The sequence below is a fragment of the Pinus tabuliformis genome, chromosome 2_1 (assembly GCF_031772625.1).
Source record: "Pinus tabuliformis cultivar Carrire ecotype Pingquan chromosome 2_1, CPIR1, whole genome shotgun sequence".
NCBI lineage: Eukaryota > Viridiplantae > Streptophyta > Pinopsida > Pinales > Pinaceae > Pinus > Pinus tabuliformis.
The window spans coordinates 603,880,408-603,897,899 of NC_142299.1; the positions used below are offsets into that span (position 1 = coordinate 603,880,408).

Sequence of the window (17,492 nt, forward strand, 5' to 3'; positions counted from 1 at the left end):
TAACATTCACCAGTATTCGATCTAGTCTTTCCATCATATTGTTTTTCCCCAACCTACAGTTATTCCAGGTAAATTTGCGGTTCTTTGGAATTACATCTACTAGATCACCATGCTGCATTATATTCTCCAGTTGATTTCTAGATGGATCTGGGGAGAAGCTGCCTCCTCATTTTTCATTAGAATGCAAAATGAGGTTTAAATCTCCCCCCAGAATGATGTTGCTATTATCTTCTTCCACTATATTTGTGCTGAGAGAATCCCAGCATTGCTCCTTATCTCTATAATGATTTGGTGCATAGACATTGTAAATAACTAGCTGTTGGTTGCTCGAGTTGTTCTTCAAGACAATTTTTATCCAGTGCTGATCTATTGTTTCTGTTATGTTGCTCCAATTAGTTTGATGCCAGAGTGTAGAAATTCCCCCAGAGGATCCTCTAGAATCATAAACACGTCCTTTATACTGCTTATGTTGTGCAATAATTTTGTTCATTTCTGGTTGTCCCTGCTTTGCTTCTTGGACTAATACAATTTCTGGCTTGTCTTGATATATTAGGTCTTTTAAGGCATTTTCTTTGAAGGGGTTCCCTAATCCCCTGTTGTTCCATGAGAGGACTTTCATCATTTCAAATGAGGGTTGCGAGGAGTTGCTCTCCCTCCCTAATCCTTGTCTATTTGTCCTAAGATATAGGATTCTACGGGGTTCTTGATGCCCATTGCTATATATTTCTAGGCATTTTCGTCTCTGCGTTGTTTTGCTGACTTCCTTCCAGGATTATTTTGATTGTCAACAGTGGCACCATGTTCCTTGGAGTTGCTTCTGGTGATTCTGGGAGGGGGTGGGTCAGGTGGGAAGGAGGAGGAGATGATCAGAGGGAGAGGGGATTCTGAAGGATCAGATTGGATCATGGGAGTAGGAGTGTCTTCAGGAGGGGAGAGGATGTGGAAGGGGTTGGAGGAAGGAGAGGAGGGTTGAGGATCAGGTTGGCGATCAGGGTTAAGAGAGGGGAGGGATGATGAGGATGGGGGATTGGGAGGAGGATGAGAAGAAGGACCAACTTCAGGATTTGGTTTGGGGTTAGGGGTAGCTTTCTTTTTTTTTACTGTTTCCCATTGCTCTTCTTGCAGAGTGTTTTCTACATCAATAGTTTTAGTACAACAATTAGCAAAATGGCCATATTCGTGACATACCTTGCACTTGAATGGAATCTGCTCATAATCTAGTTGTTGAATGTGAGTCCAATCATCGACCTTGAGTTTGATGGCTTCTGGTAGTCCTTTGCCCAGATCAACTTCTACACAAATGTGAGCACAAGCCTGCATATTGTCCTTAGGTTCACTTCGATCAATGTATTTTCCTATAGCATTTCCAATAGCACGAACTCATTCATCTCCCTAGTAGTGAAGGGGAAGTTGAGGTAACTGAACCCAAATAGGAACAACAGTGGGTATGTCCAACTCTAGATCAAAGTCCGGAGTCCATTTGTTGAGATATAATTCTCTTGAATCCATGAAATAAGGCCCATTTCGGAAAATTAAGTCTTTATCTTCTTTTGTTTTAAAATGAAAAGTGAAATACCCTTTCCCACAAAATCTAATGGAGATTTTCCCTTGAGTTTTATCTGACCAGTTCCTTTCCACCCATATTTGCACTATTTTTGGAGATGGCCAAAGCCTAGTAAATTGCCCAATGAGACCTTGTTCTGCTAAAGCAAGGGCCGCCATGTGAGGCAAGGTTGGAGGTAAGATTAATTCCTGCAAACCATCAAGTTTTTTCATGAATTTGGAGACTGTAGGGCGAGGTCTTTGAGGTTGTAATGATATGACCAAGGCAGAGAAAGCCTGTTGAAGAGCGGCCTCCTCCGGTGGAGCCTCTGGAGGGGCCATGCCAAGGGCCGAGGGCTGAAGTAGAAAGCGCAGTCAGAGGAAACCTAGCACGGCACACGTACGAGATAATAATAATAAAATGTTTTAATTCCTAAAGAGAAGAAGTAATTGAAAGTAAAAAATTTCAATTCGGAAATATATATTATTAATTATGTAGAATCAATTTTGAATGATTAAGGAAACACATAGAATTTCCTATAAGTCCTTATGGTAAAATAAAGTAAGAGGGTAAAAAATTGAATTAGAAGTGGAGAATACCAAATATGTTTATGAAAAAATTGTCTAAGACCATTTTTGCCCATAGAAAGAAAGGAGCACGCAGTATGCCCATAACGTACAATTTATTGAAATATATATAAGTATAAATAGAAAATCGATTAAAAGAAGAATTCAAAACTATTAAAATATAAAAAGTATGGAAAAATTCATTCTTATTGAGTACAGTTAATATTCATATTAAGAAACCAAATATATTTATAGTGAAATTGTTTGACTAACTGATAAATTTTCAAATGGAAATGACATTTACTACAAGGAAACTGATGGTTTAATTAATGATCTCCTCAATTGAGGAAGATCAAAATATTTCTTGTAGATTAAGTTTCAATGGATGAGGACCCATAATAATAAGATTGTAGAGGGTAACTAATGACAAAGTCTACACAAGAAAATAAGTAACAAAACTATGAGAATGGGCTAGATTAAGCCACCTTGGACACCATCCATATTAATTAAAAAAGAAATTAAGAACCATGAGAAAGATATTCTATACCTGAATTGGTAATACATCTGTGTGTACTTGATATAAGAGTATGAAAATAAAAAACACTATTTATATCAGCTCCAAATAAAATCTAAGAAACTAGAAATGAGTAGGAATGTTAAGAAGGTAATGACCTCACAAAGGTAAAAATTTGAAAAAACAATTCAAAGGATTGAAGTTGTAGCACATTGTGAAGCAAGTTTTGTTGGGTGAATTAGGAAAATTTGTGAATGGTGAAAATATTTTGACTACCAATATGGGTGATGGTGAATTGATAGGAAAAATATTCAAGGATATACATAAATAAGTCCATCTAAGGGTTATTTTAGTCATAATACAATCTCCATGAGAATGGAGAAAATAGTATCTAAACCATTGATATTGTGATATCTAATTCACAATATGCAAAAAACATTTTCTTGATAATTGTTATCTTTATGTGAAAAATGCGAAAAGCAATGTACAATTATGTACATTGAAGTTTATAAGTAAACAATATTCATGTTAATGGGTATGTCTACCAGATCTATTGTAGTAATATATTGATTGGTGCTGACCTTATTAGATACATGTGGAAGTATGTTGAGTGCAGGTGGAAATTACAAAACCTATATTTAATAGGTATACAAACATGCTGGAAAAATATCAAATGTAAGAGTAGGTGTGCATTCAAGTGGGTCATCACATCAAATGAAATAAAGTGATGATGATGCTAAGGGTGGAAGGTGAAAAGAAGCTTTCTCTTGGTCTTAAGAAGAGATGAAATTTCTCTGACCATAATAAGGATTTCGTAGAATAGTAAAACTGCACAAAACCAACAGACTTGGAACTATGGTACATTCACTATTATTTTCTTGTCGTATTAAAAAAAATTGTAATGATTTCACATATGATTACTTAAGAAATAGGTACACGGTAGCTTCCATCTAATTGGTTAGAAAATTAACACGTAAATTCGAGCTAACCTGTATGGTGGAACCCTGTGTATCTCAGACTGAAAAGATCTGACTCCTGAATCGAGTTGTTGCTCAGGATAAAGTGCAATGGGAGACGTTATTTCCAATGAGGATTTGATAATGAAATGAGGAAAAGTTATCCAACAAAAAATATCCAGAAAACTAACACTGAGGATGGTGTTAAGAAAAGGAGAGGAGAATGTAATATCACTCCATTGTTATAGTAATGTTTTGGTAAGATTAAGATACATTGGATATAATGGCAGAAAATCCATGAAAAATATTGGAATTATGTAAATGAATATTTATTAATAGATAAATAAATGGGATGTATGTAATTGGAAATGAAACACCTATAAATGAGACTCTTTCCAAATAAAATCTCATTGGTAAATGAGAGTGGATAATTCATTCAAGATAAGGATTCTAGATGAAATTATAGATAAGCTTAATGGATGGGAGAGAAAAATTGATTAGGTTCCTTAGCTGGATAAAGACGCTAAGCTTGGTTAGGCATTAAAGCATCACGGAAGAGAAAGGAAAGATTTTATGGGAATGCTTAGGAAAGTGGAAAAAAATATCTACAAAAGCGAGTCATTGCTAACGGAAATTTTATCATCAAAGAAAAGTATTAAAGAGTAGTTTAAGGAATCAAATGGGGAGTGGATTTCTTGGAAAGAGCTATTAGCAAGGGGGGGACTAGAGGCACAGTTCATGGTTGGGTGGAGAGTGTGCTCATCGAGTATGATTTTTTTCAATGATTTGTAGTTAGCAAAGTGGTGCATAATTCTTCTTATGAACAATTCTGAAATTAATTTGTTGGGTGGAGAGTGTGCGCATCGAGTATGATTTGTTTCAATGATTTGTAGTTAGCAAAGCGGTGCATGAATCTTCTTATGAACAATTCTAAAATTATTTTTTTTTATGCATCTTGATTCGTAAATTAATTCTGATGCGTATTGGTGTTAAAATTATTTTATTTCCTATGAATTTTGGAATTAACCATGATGCCCATTTGTTTAAGAATTATTTTCTATGCATACTTATCGAGTAATCAAATTTAATGCCTAGGAATGTCATTTTGTTTTTTAACACCTTCGAACATAGGTATGTTGATATTAAAGAAAAAAAATACTCTAAATTCATGGATTTGGGGAAAGATTGATTCTATGGTTATAAGGGATTGCAGGCATGTATATGTTAAAGAATGCATAGGGAGTATTAAGATCCCTACGTATGTAATTAGCAATTGTAATAAATTGACACTACGGGAAGGGGATGGATAAAGAAATAATAGTGGAAAGTAAGTAGTTGAGTATATATATATATATATATATATATATATATATATATATATATATATATATATATATATATATATATATATATATATATATATATATATACAAGGAATCAATGTTTTTTTGGAACAAAGTTTACCAGACAGGGAACCCAGTGATGTCGTAAGGGGACAAAATGTGTACAGGAGAATTAGCTAGAGGAGCATGGAGAAGATCATATAAACTAGGCATATTTGAAATGGAATTATAAAAATCTTGATTTCTTAGCGATGAAAGGCTTAAGTAATAGTAATATTTAATAGGCTAAAGAAAAAAAAGAAGTAAACTTGTACAACATGAAAATGATGAGTCGTGAATAACATACACTCAACAAGATTGGCTCTAACTAAGTACCAAATATTACATTGCGTAACTTTTAAATGATACAAATAACAATGATTTAATTCATAGAGAGAACCAAGCAGTAATCTACTAAATAAATTTAATTAGTTCAATATTTTAACAAGTATAAAAGAAGGGTTTTCTTCTTGTCCATCTCAAATAAATAGAAATTAATTAGAAAACTAAACCTTCTGTAAAGTAGCAATTAAGATACATGACTATAGATAAATAGATTGTAAAAATGGAAGATATTTCTACACAAATATATGATCTGAAAGAACAGAGAACGGGGTGACGATTGCCTCCTATAGCTAAGATCAATATATATTTTTGAAAGAACATAGAAGGGGTGATGATTGCCTCCTATAGCTAAGATCAATTTGTATATAGAGATACCAACTCAAATTAAAGATAAAGAGGATTGCCTGTTAGAAATTTTAATAAACATAAAGGAACTAAGGGACGAAATTCCTAGACTTAATACAAGGCATCGTTAGCTGGAATCATTGAGGAGATTTTATATCCATGAGAGGAATAAAGCATTATCTCAGGTAGAGAAAGAAATCGTTAAGAGTTCATTCAAATGTGTTCTTTGCCGATATTACTACTTTGTCAGATATTAATGGTATGAAAAATTACATTGTTAGATTATGAAGGAGTCATGGTGAAGCTAGTCAAATCACAATGGCATGGTAGACGGGTAGAGTTAAATCTCTCTCTCTCTCTCTCTCTCTATATATATATATATATAGAGAGAGAGAGAGAGAAAGAGAGAACATAATGATAATTTATATAGAGTTAGAGGGGTGTATAAGCTATGGAAAACATAACCATCAAGTTACTTTCTTTAAGAGAAAACAAAAGAAATTACACAATCATAAATGACCCATTAATAAGAAATGAAGGTAACAACCACAACATTATTGAATTAGTAAATAGTGACGGTTACTTTAGTCAGGTGTCGTATTAGATATGAGTTTACTCTAAAAATAATTATACAAATTTGAAAATTCAAAGCAATAACAACCAATTAGTGGTGAGCTAAATCCATTCATCCCCAGGAAAAAATGGGTATTACTCAAATGCTACATTATGAAAATGGCATAAACCATTGAGCTATATACGAGATTGGTGGGTTAGGCCACATATTGAAACTCCATTTTCCATCATAGGCAACTAATTGTATGGTGGAGCAGACCTGATCTAGTGCAAGCAAGGATTAGTAGTTTCTAGGTAGCCATCCCAAAATAGTTTATACACAAGAATAAAAAGGGAAATTACTTGCAAAAAAAATTCAAACTCAAGGATTAGGCAAGGATAATAATAATAAAGAATATATTGGAAAAATTGTAATAACCAAGATTAGAGATAAGAATAAATTACCTTTGGTTTAGACAAGTGGGAAAAGGAAATTAAGCCTCCATCACTAATACATTGGAAGGCTAGAGAGGAATCAGTAAGAAGTTAACTAGTCATGATAGGCGAATGCACTTAAAAACCTATATGGGATTCTATCCAAAGATAAATTCATACTCACTGGGGGAGGGAAGACACTAGACATATTAACACTATAAACCTCTAGTACATGGAGATGGGTTTGAACTCCCAAAGAATAGTGGGGAGAATTGGAGGATTAAACTAAATCATGTAATTAAAAATAAATAATTAAAGGACAACGAAATTACCTCATTTTACTGCGAAAGAATCACGATAGTGCATACCTGTAACACACATAATGATTGTAAATGGACAAAATCGCTGGAATACTAGTGGCATGGCTAGAAGAACAAAAAGGGCGCACCATAAATCCTTAAGTTTAATAATATTCTCTGGTGGTAAAACTACCATAATGTATATACAGTTGAATAGAAAATTCCAGTAAAAACTTGATTAATTTACTTATCTAAATTAAAGGGAAATGTTTCTCTTTTTAAAGTAGAAAACTAGTGCTGGTAAACTAAGAATTAATCCAAAATACTGCTAACCGCTTGAAATGAATTTACTTGTTGGTGGTGGAGTTGGTCTTGTTTCAACATTTCGAACGATGTCTCAGCATCCATCCTCATAAAAACTTGTTCCATGCTCTCAAGCAAGATAAAGAGGCCAAACATAGGCAGATCATCCATGAGAATGGGAAATGAAATTGGAACCGACAAAACAGAGTTGGGATTTAGGGTTATAGGATATTGAAGCCCATAAAGTGTCAACTGTTTTGCCACAAATTTTCCTCTAAAAATATACACAAAACAAAGTAATTACACAATTCAGATTGCGACTCTCTTATTTCGGAAAAAATACATCCATTATGAACAACTAAATACATATACCTAAGAGACTAGTTGAGTTTTCGAGGTAGTTGAGAAAATAGAACAGGAATCTCACGGTGGCTACCGCCAAGGAAGCCACCTTCCACTACGTAAAGATGGTTTCACCTGCGGTGGGATAGCAGACTGAATAAGGATAGGAGAATTAATTACATAAGTTAGGGTTGAAACAAAAAAAAGCTCCACTAATAATGAGGGATAGAAACTTGTGAATGTTGCAATTCCATAATGTTCGAGTTCCGAGAAGGGCCCTGTGTCAAGTACCAGCAGTCACATGGGTAGGAATCTTTATATGCTAGGAATAGGGCAGAACGCTCTAGGTGTTGTACATCTTTTCTCCCTAACCAACCTTGAATTAATGAACTATGCATGGATTGGAAGGTGTATGAATTCATGCATAAAAATTTATTTATACATAGAATATAATTAAGGTAACCCTAGCCATATCAAGGGGTATGGAAATACATTATTTATCGACGAATCCCTGCAAATTATAGTGAAGGATACCTTGGGGTTAACGTAGTGTGTTAGATCTATATTGTTGGGACCATGAATAGGTGAGTAAAAGGTTAAAGGTACATGGATCCGTACACATGGTTAGATATAATCAAATATAATTCAACACACCCTATTTAAAACCCTAGGTAAAGGTATTCTAAACAACACCTAGGTTTTCCCAGAGAATTAAGAATAAATGTACTCGGTGGTATGTGATGGTTAGACCAAATTGTAATACCTAGCTATCATATAAATAAGTCTATGTTTATCCAATAGACATTTAATACATTCACTCCTTTACTTAATACTCAAAGGGAGCTGAGAGCTAGAGTAAGCTCGAACCAAATAAGTTATTGTATAAGGTCGTGTCATACAAAATTATGATAATGGGTTGATCATTAAAGAGAGGAAAATATAGTAATTAAAGAAAAGAGGGATGGGTGCAATTTACATTGACTTTTGGTGGAGTATATATACAAGGGTTTTCATACATCAATTTGGTATGTGGCTTAGCTATGACCTTAAAATTAGATTTTAAGGTCACATAAAAGAGACATACGAAATTGTTGTATGGAAACTCCTTCTTGGTGAGACAAGGGACCCACCACCCCTTCCTAGTTATTTGACTCCTAAAATTTAAAAATTCAACACTAATAATTTTTTATAAACTACATTACCTAGAATAGCAATATAAATTAATTGGTTGGTAAATGACAATACAAGTCAATCCAAAATAAACATCAATATACTCCATTATAAATCTCAATTTGCTAAAATTAAATAAAAATCATAAGAATTAACTCAGTTATATCTTTATTAAAACTATTTTTTTTAAGTTTACAAATTTTGTTGATGAAACACACATATTTAAAATTATTATTTTTATTATTACTCTTATAATGATAAAAAATTAATAGAGAAGTTAAACATATCTATATTTAGAAAGAATGTGTATTAAGATTCTTAACCATGAAGATTCAACTCACGTTATCATGGATATTGTTGATCTATAAATAGGTTTTGTTATAATACCATGGCTTATCAGCAACACGGGCCCATAAAATAATAACTCATTGGTATGACACTTGTTCATATGACATTTTTTTAATGAATAAATTTAATTAAATGATAAAAATGACATAACTATTTTGGAAATAAACTGCAACCCATAAATCTTTACCATTCACCTAATAGTTATTGATAACTAAATTGAAATTATGAAATTCTTATTCCAAAATATAAATGTTATAGCATATTAAAATAATAATATTGAAATAATTATTTAATATGAAATATGAAATATTTTAAATTTCAATTTTAAAACAAATACCTTATTATCATTAAATTATATCAATTCATTATATACATTATTATTTTAATATTAACAATGTTTATCGTAATTAACTACACGATGACCATCCTATAGTTCAATATGAAGGCAATGTGTGATTTAGTGTGGTCAACATGGGGTTTATGTGTGATTTTTTAAAATAAAAATAGAATAACTCTAAATTAAAATAACAATGTTTACTATAATAAAAATAGAAATGAGTACACATATTTGATTAATTTTAATGAAAACCCAACATGAACGAATATATTCCGATAGCTTTAATTAAAAGCATTATAAAACATCAATAATCTAAGTCTCATTAGAGTGTCTTGGTTCAGTGTGGATTTACTAGGAGGAAGGATGAAATCTTTTTCACACTAGAAGAAGTTTACACCGTAAAAATTTGATTCTTCTCAGCAATATAGTTATTTGACACTTCTCAACAATATAGTTATTAAAGTGAATCTAAGCTAGTTATTAGTATAGTTATTAATATTTCAAAATCAAACTACATAAATATTAATGAATATTTGAAAAATAATTAAATTAAAAATAACAATTTCAATATTTTAAAATTAAAATTAAAATTTGTAATATAAGTACTGTCACATACCTCGTACTTGTATTCAAATATATCTAAAAAAAAAATTATAAGGTGATTACATCAACCTCAACAATATATATATGCTTACACATTCGGATATAAAGCATGTTTGATGCATTCATCTCACGGTGTCAAGGTTTATTATTTAGTTTAATGGCTCCATCTACATATGACTATTACTATTTCGACTCTATGTAGAGGATGGCTCTTAATTTATTGCAAAGGTATTAAAAACCCACCTGCCTTTTGTATGCTAGCGTCCCCTCTTCACTACACCTGGACCTGCATTTAAAGCCGCCGGCCTGATCACGTGATCGGCCATGGCTCCGCAGGCTGGATCCTTCCCGCCTTCAGCACTTTGGCATTACCGCCAAGATCTATGGTAGGGAGGTTTGGAGGATAATCAAAGGTGGAGATTACTCCACGTTGCAGGGTTATGGATTCGTGTTTATAAGGTTGATGTCCCGCGTTCATCGGGGTTTTGCTGTTTCCATTTGGCGCTCCAGAGCTTGGGGTAACACTCTGTTACCACTGGGCGTTTGCTCCACAATTCCTGCTCCAGCTTTCTTCAGTCGCCCTCGACAATGCATACAAACTCATCATAGAATCACCGCTCCAAGGCTAGGTAAGATTTACACCTGTTGATTTGATTTACATTGTTGTCCAGGAATCTAACATTTGACGCACAGTATGACGGCCTCTTTGTTGATTGATAGGTAATGAAGAGTCCGCTGTCGTGACTCCTTCAGCGGCACAAGCTTCCCTTTGCTGCTACTAAGCTGGATATGCACAGGTACCCCTATCGCCACGAATTCCTACCTCATAATATAAACTGTTAGTTAAGATTTTGTATAAGATTGTCGGAGGGTTACTGCTGTTTGAGTTTATAACTTCCGCCACCTTTCCTCCTCGGTTGGCGCAGATGGAGTTTCACTGCCTTCTCAAATCCGGGGCCATACCCATTGGGGTTTGAGTATGTGAAGCCCGATACACTTTCTCCATTGTTTACAGCAGTTTCTGGATTGAACTCTCGGTTCAAGAGTCTGGCTACTCGGTGGCTGCCTTTGTATTATGTTTTTGGAACATTGACTCATATATTTAGTTTGTATCTGCGAATACTTTATAGCTTCTACTGGTTAATGAATTTGGGACTGAACCCACATGATTTTTAACTCTTTTGGCTATTACAGAATGTGAATAACCTATGTGGTTTAATGATATCTTGGCCCTGCTGTCTATCACAGAACAATGTTATACTTTAAGATATTTCTTATCATTTTTCTTTATAAAAATCTCCCGTAAGGGTTTGAGTTCCAGCATCACTCAGTTATTTGTTTAAATGCATCCTTTGGAGTCTATTCATGGTGTTTATGACTTCTAAGAGGGTTTGGTAAGACGGCATACGCCGCTCTCCAACCACTTTCGATAGCCCAACCAGTATTCACGCCTGCATCTAACTCAATAGATGTCTGGCCGACTCGGCGAGGGTTAAGAAAATGAGATCTGCGGTCATACAGATTTAGGGTCTATACCCTGTATTGTTCTGTTACCGTCAGGACATGGACTCCGTCTGTTATATATACAGTTTGTTCTTAAATCTTTGTTAAGAGTTATGAGAGTTGACAATATAGTCTTCTGATATGAATATGGTAATCGACTATGCGTTTATTTCTTGTCGTAACAGTGTTTTTCCTTTACTGTGTATATGAAGTTTAATATCTTTTGGACAGGAGATATTGCACGCGGCCTATACGCTAGAGATTATTCATCTATCTGTTAAAGATGTAAATGTTTATGCTCGAAAGTATTATCAGGACAGTCCATTTTAATTTGCAACCATTCCTTTGTTTGTTTTCCCTTCTTTTAAAGATATGGTTCGAGCGTGAGCCTAAGCTCTACTTCCTAATCTCTCGGTGGCCATGGGAACAGCGACTGTGGCCTCAAGCTTCTGCCGGCCTTAAGGACATCTCCAGCCGCGAACTCGTTCTGTTTTCTAACTTAAACTTTTGCCTGCCATACCCTGATACTCTTCAGGTCTTATAACCTAAGGTTTCGATGGCCCTTCTCCAGATTACGCTTTACTATATAACGTGACAGTAAGGCTACAGAGGCTCTTCGAATTGATAAGTATTAGTGTATAGATTTCTATTATAATGTTTCAAGTCCTCCTTCGCAGAGTACTCGGCCCTGAATATACAAACCCTAGCCCCTTCGATTATCTCATTCTGTTCTATTAAATAGCCTTTCTTGTCACGGTATGCAGAGTTAAATAATTATCTAATTGACACAATGGCATGTATTTCTGTATCATTTCCTTATTCGTAGTTATTCTATTTTCTTAATAGCACTATAGGGTTTCTATCCTCTACTGATAATACGCAGTAACTGTAAGTATTATAAATTAACCCTTTTGTAAAAACAGTAGTAAAATCTTAGGGTTTTGCTACTTACCTGGTTACCGCTTGTTGGGAAGTTCTTCAGCACTCCTTCAGCAAATTCCTGTGTTAAGCTCGCTAACCACCCATCCTTGAGACTTGTCCTTCGGGACCTGAGTCTCCCCCCGAGCTTATGCTTACTGGATCCCAATCCTCACTACAGCACAGAAAGATAAACTATCCACCCTTTTCCTCTTTCCTGGAAATCCTTCCAGTTAAGGGAGGTGGTTATTTTCAATTCCATTAATTGCTTTCCCTTTTAGGAAACTCAATGCTCTTCTGAGTAATTCTTTAAACATTACTTTAATGCATAATTCAAATTAACAGATTACTTCTTTAAAAGAAAATAAGTTCTCAATGTCATTCAGTTTTTACCACAGTAAACTTTTAAATAATTACATTTACGGGGTCATCACATCTTCCCCCCCTAAGTTTGGACATCGTCTCGATGTCCAGTGTTCTCAAACAGCTCCGGATAAGCTTTCCGAAAAAGCTCTTCATCTTCCCAAGTGGCCTCATCCGGCCCATAGTGCTGCCACTGCACTTTAATTTGGGTAATAACCCGCTTCCGCAGCTGTACTTCTCTCCGGTCGAGAATGTTCAACGGCTCGACCAAGACCTCTCCTTCCGGTTCGACCTGCAAACAATACCAGTGTCAGTTTTCTATCTCTTGACACTTCTTCAATTAGTTCAATTGAAAGTAACTCTTACCCGTATATCTTGCCACTTAATCACATGCTTAGGGTCATAAATATACTTTTTAAGCATGGATACATGGAAGACATTATGAATTCTAATGTGGCTTGGTAAGGCTAGCTGATACACTACTGGCCCAACTCTTGCCAAGACCTGAAAAGGTCCAAAATAACGAGGCGCGAGTTTGGCACAACTGCTCCATTTCAAAGTACTCTTCCTGGCTTGTATTCTTATGTAAACGTGGTCGCCCACCTGATACTCTTTGAACCTTCTTTTTCGATCTGCAAAATTCTTTTGCCGATCCTTAGTGGCCTTCAGGTTAGCTCGCACCTTTTTAACCATGTCCTCCATTTCTTTGAGCATTTCAGGTCCCAACCTTAACTTATCCTCCGGGCCACTCCAATTTGAGGGCGTCCAACATTTGCGTCCATACAAGACTTCAAATGGAGACATTTGAATTGATGTGTGATATCCGTTGTTATAAGCGAATTCCACCAGGTGTAGATAATCCTCCCACTGAGTCGGTTTTTGCATTACACATGCTCTCAGCATGTCTTCCAACACCTGATTCACTCTCTCCGTCTGTCCATCAGTGTGGGGATGGTATGCTGTACTAAAATTCAACTGTGTACCCAGTTCTGCAAATAGTGCTTTCCAAAAAGCGGATGTAAACTTTACATCCCGGTCTGATATTATAGTCTTCGGAAGCCCGTGGAGTCTGAACACATTCTGCATAAATATGTGTGCAATTTGGACTGCCCTGTAAGTTGATTTCACTGGAATAAAATGGGCTTCTTTACTCAGTTTATCAACTACCACCATAATAGAGTCATTATTTCTCTTTGTTCTAGGCAACCCAGTTATAAAATCCATGGATATAATTTCCCATTTCCATTCCGGAACTGGTAGGGGTTGCAATAACCCAGCCGGATGCTGATGCTCTGTCTTGATCTGCTGGCATTCTAGACATCGCGCTAAATATTCAGCTACATGTCTTTTCATTCCTGGCCAGTAGTACTCCTTCCGAAGTGCAGCAAGCATTTTCTGATATCCAGGGTGACCTGCGTAGTGAGTGGTATGAAACTCATTCAGAATTAAATCTCTAAGATTTTTGTCATTTGGTACAAACAGACTCTTTTAATAAAACAGCATTCCATCTTTGCTCACTTCATACCCTTGCTGGCTTCCCTGGCTGGAAAGTGACTTTTGTTGCTTCATTTGCTGATATTCGGCATCCAGGTTTGCTGCTGTTTTTATCTTTTCCTGCAAGGAGTTCTCCCACTTGCTGAGAGTAACTTCATATAAACAATGTACTTTTTGGCTTAGAGCGTCTGCTACGCGATTTTCTTTTCCTTTCAGATGCTTGATATCAAAATCGAATCCGCTTAAGAAATCTGCCCAACGGGCTTGCCTTTCATTCAGAGTGGGCTGACTGAAATAATTTATCAAGCTATGGTGGTCTGTTAATAGCAGAAATTTCTTTCCCAAAAGATAATGTCGCCACATTTTAAGGGCATGTATGACGGCTGCCAGTTCCAAGTCATAGGCAGAGTACTTCTGCTCATGTTCCTTCAGCTTTCTTGACTCATAGGCGATCACTCTTCCCTCTTGCATTAACACACCTCCAACGCCTTCTCGACTAGCGTCGGTGCATACTACATAATCCTTATTAGGATCAGCTATGCTTAGAACGGGGGCCGTAGTGAGTAAGTGTTTTAGTCATTCAAAACTTTGCTGACATTCCAAAGTCCATTTGAATGTCCTTCCTTTATTTTGTAAAGATGTGATAGGATATGCCACTCTCGAGAAACCCTCCACGAATCTTCTGTAGTACCCTGCTAACCCCATGAAAGATCTAATATCTGCCACATCTTTGGGCACAGGCCAATTCATTATGGTTTTAATTTTCTCAGGATCCACTGCAATCCCTTCCTTGGTGATCACATGGCCTAAATATTGAATCTCTTCTTTGTAGAAATCGCACTTGCTGAATTTAGCATACAGCCGATGCTCTCGCAGGGTTTGCAGCACTATCCGAAGGTGCTCCTCGTGTTCCTCCCTGGAACAAGAATAGATCATAATATCATCAATGAATATTAGTACAAACTTGTCTAAAAACTGATGGAACACGCTGTTCATCAAACACATGAATGTGGCGGGTGCATTAGTCAATCTGAAAGGCAACACTACAAATTTGTAGTGCCCATATCGGGTTCTAAAGGCTGTTTTAGCAATATCTTCTTCTTTAATTCTGATCTGATGATAACCAGATCGCAGATCGATTTTGGAGAATACTGTCGCCCCCTTGACCTGGTCAAAAATCTCATCAATCCGAGGTAAGGGGTATTTGTTTTTGATTGTGAGTTTGTTTAGCTGCCGGTAATCGATACACATTCGAAAGGTTCCATCTTTCTTCTTGACAAACAGCACCGGTGCTCCCCATGGAGATACACTGGGACGGATATAATTTTTATCCAACAATTCTTCTAATTTCATTTTCAGCTCAGTCAACTCAAGTACACTCATCCTATAAGGTTTCCGCGAAACTGGGGCAGCACCTGGTATTAACTCAATGGTGGAGTCAATATCCCGCTTCGGAGGTAATCCAGGAATTTCCTCCGGAAACACATCCGCGAATTCTTTTATTATTGGAAGATGGTCTAGCGGACCCCCTTTATCTTTGGTTTCTGCATAATTTATCTGAATGGCATACACTTGACATCTTTTCCGAATGCATTTCACTAACTGAGATGCAGTGATAGGCCAGATCTGCACTCGCCGTTTAATTCCCTGCATCTCCTGTTCCATTCCTGAGTCATCCTTGAATCGTATAGCTTTCGTTTTGCAGTTCACTAAAGCCCAGTGCTTTTCTAACCAATCCATTCCAATCAGGACGTCATAGGACCCAAGTGGAAGCATATTCAGATTTGCTACCACCGGCTGTCCTGCCACCGTTATGGAACAATTTCTAATTTTTGCCATTACTCGCCTTTTAGTCCCTGTAGCTAGTTGTACCAGCCATGGATTCTTAAATTTTTCAGGCTGCAATTTACACCGTTCAACTATCTTTGGACTAATATAACTTAAAGTAGCTCCTGGGTCAATTAGAACAGTGATTGAAAGGTCTGAAATTTTACCTTCGAATTCTACCATGGTGGGCTGATATTCTGCCTGGCGGTCGTCCAAGGCTGCATTAGTTTTGTGCACACTTCGTCCCACGTCGCCCACGGTTGATGCCTCATGAATCTGAGAGATCTGATTAGTTCCTTTCCGCTGCGGGCATTTCTTGACATAGTGTGGTCCGCCACAACCCCAACACTGTACTGAGGGTCTGTTTACTCCCTCATTGTCCAATTTGATGGATGGCTCTCCCATTCTAGTTTCATTAACAGACTTGGGTCTGAATGAACTTCTTGGTGCCGCTTTGCTACTCTGGCCTTTGACACTTCCTTTAGCTCCACCAACCCGGCCTCCTCTATTGTTTCCCACAACTTTACTACCCTTTTTCTCATTCCATTTCCTATTGGAACTGTCCCCTTTCTGCTTGCTCTACTGGTAGCACATTCTTGCTTTACGGATAGCTTCATCCATGGTTCTGGGATTGTCAAACTCAATCCTTTCTCTCATATACATGGGCAAACTGCTAACGAATCTTTGCACCTTTGCTTTTTCTTCTTTAAGGTAGGGTACATAACGGAGCAAGGAGGTGAAACGATTGATGAACTCATCCATAGTCTGCTGTCCCAATCGCAGATCATGGAATTCCTTTTCTTTTTCGTCATAAAAGCGCTCTGTCAAATATCTCTCTTTAAAGTATTTTTGGAATTTTTCCCATGTTATGGTTCGCTCGCTTACCCCCTTTACAATTTTAACTTCTTCCCACCACAATGTTGCCTTCCCTTGCAACTGAAAAATGGCCAATCTCGCCTTCAGGTTATGGTCATACTCATATAGCTGGAAATATTTATTCATGTTAATCAGCCATGCTTCAGCTGCTTCTTCTTGCTCTCCATCGTAGTGTGGGGGTTTGATTTTCCGGAATTCTCCCTGCAATTCCACCTTCTGCCGCTTTGAAGTCTGTTGTTCTGAGGCATTATCAGATTGATCCTTTCCATCCTCTGGAATCTCAGATTCTGCTTGGTATTGCTGCTCTTCTGTCGTTCTCTGTTGCTCTGCGCTTGGGTTGGCCAGTGGCGGGTTCTGTTTGTCAGACAAACTTTTTAGTATCCTTTCCTGCTCCATTGTCAAACGTGCGTTGTCTTCACGCAAGCGAGCCATTTCATTCTTCAGCTCTTGGACTGTTTCCAGTATGGCCAG

At 36.6% G+C, this 17,492-nt stretch overlaps 1 protein-coding gene across 1 annotated transcript; it reads right to left on the reverse strand.

Annotated features, from left to right (window-relative positions):
- Positions 1-14,312: 14,312 nt before the first annotated feature.
- On the reverse strand, positions 14,313-16,550 carry LOC149201922 (uncharacterized). Its single transcript, XM_089401407.1, has 3 exons — positions 15,553-16,550; positions 14,987-15,234; positions 14,313-14,830 (listed from the first exon to the last, which is right to left on the reverse strand). The coding sequence occupies exons 1-3, from the start codon at positions 16,548-16,550 to the stop codon at positions 14,313-14,315; spliced, it is 1,764 nt and encodes a 587-aa protein (XP_089257533.1).
- Positions 16,551-17,492: the final 942 nt, after the last annotated feature.